Source organism: Triticum urartu, chromosome 2A, assembly GCF_056163025.1.
Source record: "Triticum urartu cultivar PI428250 chromosome 2A, HENAU_Tu73, whole genome shotgun sequence".
Taxonomy (NCBI): domain Eukaryota; kingdom Viridiplantae; phylum Streptophyta; class Magnoliopsida; order Poales; family Poaceae; genus Triticum; species Triticum urartu.
In genome coordinates this window covers 765,596,714-765,600,661 of record NC_141874.1, presented here as the reverse complement: position 1 = coordinate 765,600,661, position 3,948 = coordinate 765,596,714, and the positions used below count along the sequence as shown (strand labels likewise).

At 58.0% G+C, this 3,948-nt stretch overlaps 1 protein-coding gene across 1 annotated transcript; it reads right to left on the bottom strand.

The window, feature by feature from the left end:
* Positions 1 to 382: 382 nt before the first annotated feature.
* Positions 383 to 2,283, bottom strand: LOC147988063 (uncharacterized). The gene is made up of 2 exons (XM_087540508.1): positions 654 to 2,283; positions 383 to 417 (listed from the first exon to the last, which is right to left on the bottom strand). The coding sequence occupies exons 1-2, from the start codon at positions 2,026 to 2,028 to the stop codon at positions 383 to 385; spliced, it is 1,410 nt and encodes a 469-aa protein (XP_087396634.1). The 5' UTR covers positions 2,029 to 2,283.
* Between the last annotated feature and the right edge of the window lie 1,665 nt (positions 2,284 to 3,948).

The following is a 3,948-nucleotide window of genomic DNA, read 5'->3' as shown; positions in this document are numbered from 1 at the left end:
AGAGAGAGTTTCAGACTTATGTTTCAGAGGGAACGTCCAGACGTAGTGACTGAAATCATCGAGCACAACTAAGTAAAATTGATAGCCTGAGATGCTTACAACGGGAGATGTCCATACATCAAGATGTAAAAGCTGGAAAGAAAAAAAGCTAGTGGTGCTAGATGACTGAAACGGAAGTCTAGTGTGCTTGCCCAAGCGACATGCATGACAGAAGGGCGGCTCGCGGCTGAACTCTAGGTGCAGATCATCAGCGATGGCGCGAAGCGAGGTAGCACCGGGATTCCCAAGGCGTTGGTGCCACAGGTCGGTCGCAGCGACGCCGGCGAAGATGCACGAGGAGGGGAGTTTGGGCCGCACAACAGGGTAGAGGTCGCCGTCGGAATCACATCGGAGAATCACCACCCTGGTTCGAAGGTCCTTTACGGAAAAGCCACGCACGTCAAATTCAACAGAGATGGGATAATCACGGCAAAGCTGGCGAACTGAAAGTAGGTTTTTGACAAGAGAAGGAGAAACGAGAATATTGCGAAGAGGAATAGGGGATGTGCCGGTGACCAGCGAGCCAGTGCCAACATGGGTGATGGGCAGGCGCTCGCTGCTGCCGACGATGATGCATGCATCAGTAGAGGAGGGGCGAGCAGAGAGAAGATTACCGGGCGAGGAGGTCATGTGGGACGCAGCGCCGGAGTCGAGGTACCACTCTGGTGCACTCCCAGAGGACGAAGGGCCGGCCGAGGCGCTGTGGAGGGCGGCCTGCAACGACGCCATGTCCCAGGCCTGGTGAGGCGGCGTGGACGAGCTCGCTCCGGGGCTGCCGAAACCAGGAGGGGCGGCAGCGTACCCAGGAGGAGGGGCCCCGTAGCCGTACGACGGGGGCGGTGGCGACGGAGCCGCGAACATGGCCTGCTGGTGCGGTGTGCCAGGGCGTGGGCCGAGCACGCCAGCGCCGGGCGCGCGCCAGGCCATCGGCCAGGCCTGAACCAGGCCAGTCCACGAGTTGGCACCGGGCGCCGATGCGGGGTACGTCGGAGGACGGGGAGCCGAAGGAGATGGTGGAGGAGCCCCGCCGCCGCCGTTGCCGTGTCCACGACGACGCTGGCGTCCGCGCCCCTGGTTGGTGTTGCTGGGCGGGGGCGCAGGTGGCATCGAGGAACTGCCGCGGCCCGCTACGAGAGCGTGCACGGACTGCTGGCGAGCGGACTGCTCAGAGCGGTGCTCTTCAAGCAGGATGAAGGAGCGCACCTGCAGGAAAGAAGGGAGCGGGACCTGCGAGGTGATGTGCGGGATGGCGGAGTGGTACTGCCGGTTCAGGCCGCGGAGGAGGTTGAAGACCTGTTGCGGCTCGGTCACCGGCTGGCCGAGGTCCCGAAGCTGGTCGGTGAACTGCTTGAGTTTGGTGCAGTACTCCATGATCGTCATGTCGCCCTGCACAATGGCGTGGTACTCGGTGTCGAGGTAGACGGCGCGAGCAAGCTGGTTGTCACGGAAGATCCCGTCGACGGCTGCCCAGACGGTGAGCGCGGTGTCGTTCGGCTGCATGACGGCGTCGAGGAGCTCTGGCGAAATGGTGGTGTAGAGCCAGTGCACCACGACGTGGTCCGCCATGTCCCACTCTAGATCGCCGTTACGGTGAACGGCCGCGGAGTCGACGTGGTCGCGGAGGCCGAACATGCCGACGATGGTGTCGAAATGGCGGCACCACTGTGTGTAGTTGCCGGCGAGGAGGTCGAGAGTGACGGGAACATGGCGGCGAATGTCAACCGTCTGCAAGATGGAGGACGGGACGGAGGGCGCAGGCGCAGGGCGCACCCGAGTGGGAAGCATCGGGGCGGTAGGAACCGCAGCAACGGCAGTAGCGTCGGCGGGAGGTGGTGGTGGTGCATCGGCTAGGGGAGCGGTGTGAAAGACGCCGTCGATGCCGTGCTGGGAGGAGCGAGGAGAGACGACAGGGTTGTCGTCCATGGCGGCGGAAGCAAGACCGGCGACCGGCACAAAAGGATTGAACTGGTCGGGGGAGTCTGATACCATGTAGGCTGAGAAGATTAGGGAGAACTGATCACCGCAGTCGATTATGCTCTAGGCAGTGCCATATATACACTTACAGGACGGCAGCCCAGGGAGATCATGGGTGCTCCACTACTAGAGATCGTGCGCCACTAACACTGCTGGAGGGCGCCACGATCACACGCACGCTCTACACCGTATGCCAGCGGCTATACGTATACACATGCGATATACAAGAGCAGTACAGTCTAACACTGCTAACACGTCCTGCTCTGGATGGTCGCCGGCGACAGTGCCGCGGTCGGCGGTCTCTGACCGCTCCTCCTTCCGCCTCCTCGCCCACATCTTCATCGTGTATGATGGACTGGCGGCGCCCAGGTCGCCGACAACTGCCAGGACACTCCCAAGCTGCAAGTCGTGCGCCGCAGAGGACCGCGTCGGAGCCTCCGACAACCTACCCGGTCTACCCGGGGTTGCCTCTGTTGGGGAACGTAGTAATTTCAAAAAAATTCCTACGCACACGCAAGATCATGGTGATGCATAGCAACGATAGGGAAGAGTATGATCTGCGTACCCTTGTAGATCGCAACGGAAGCGTTGACACAACGTAGAGGAAGTAGTCGTACGTCTTCCCGGTCCGACCGATCCAAGCACCGTTACTCCGGCACCTCCGAGTTCTTAGCACACGTACAGCTCGATGACGCTTCCCGGGCTCCGATCCAGCAAAGCTTCGGGGATGAGTTCCGTCAGCACGACGGCGTGGTGACGAAGATGATGTTCTACCGGCGCAGGGCTTCGCCTAAGCACTGCAACGATATGACCGAGGTGGAATATGGTGGAAGGGGGCACCGCACACGGCTAAGGAACAATCACGAAGATCAACTTGTGTGTCCTAGGGTGCCCCCCTGCCTCCGTATATAAAGGATCCAAGGGGGGGTGCGGCCGGCCTAGAGGAGGCGCGCAGGAGGAGTCCTACTCCTACCGGGAGTAGGACTCCTCTCCCTTTCCTTGTCCAAGTAGGAGAGAGGGGAGGAGACGAGGAAAGGGGGGGCGCCGCCCCTCCCTCCTTGTCCAATTCGGACTAGGGGGAGAGGGGGGGCGCGGCCTGCCCTGGCAGCCCCTTCATCTTCTCCATTTTAGGCCCATGAGGCCCATTAACCCCGTGGGGGGTTCCGGTAACCCCCCGGTCCTCCGGTTTTATCCGAAACTTCTCCGGAACTCTTCCGGTGTCCGAATATAGTCATCCAATATATCAATCTTTATGTCTCGACCATTTCGAGACTCCTCGTCATGTCCGTGATCACATCCGGGACTCCGTACTAATTTCGGTACATCAAAATGCATAAACTCATAATAACTGTCATCGTAACGTTAAGCGTGCGGACCCTATGGTTCGAGAACAATGTAGACATGACTGAGACAAATCTCCGGTCAATAACCAATAGCGGGACCTGGATGCCCATATTGGCTCCTACATATTCTACGAAGATCTTTATCGGTCAGACCGCATAACAACATACGTTGTTCCCTTTGTCATCGGTATGTTACTTGCCCGAGATTCAATCATCGGTATCCAATACCTAGTTCAATCTCGTTACCGGCAAGTCTCTTTACTCGTTCCGTAATACATCATCTCACAACTAACATATTAGTTGTAATGCTTGCGAGGCTTATGTGATGTGCATTACCGAGAGGGCCCAGAGATACCTCTCCGACAATCGGAGTGACAAATCCTAATCTCGAAATACGCCAACCCAACATGTACCTTTGGAGACACCTGTAGAGCTCCTTTATAATCACCCATTTACGTTGTGACGTTTGGTAGCACACAAAGTGTTCCTCCGGAAACGGGAGTTGCATAATCTCATAGTCATAGGAACATGTATAAGTCATGAAGAAAGCAATAGCAACATACTAAACGATCGGGTGCTAAGCTAATGGAAT

What these genes read in the sequence shown, in the direction of transcription:
- LOC147988063 (XM_087540508.1), bottom strand. Translation starts at nt 2,028, where the DNA reads ATGGTATCAGACTCCCCCGACCAGTTCAATCCTTTTGTGCCGGTCGCC. An exon ending in CCACATGACCTCCTCGCCCG is followed by an intron (nt 418 to 653) that starts GTAATCTTCTCT and finishes TTTTCCGTAAAG; the next exon opens with GACCTTCGAACCAGGGTGGT.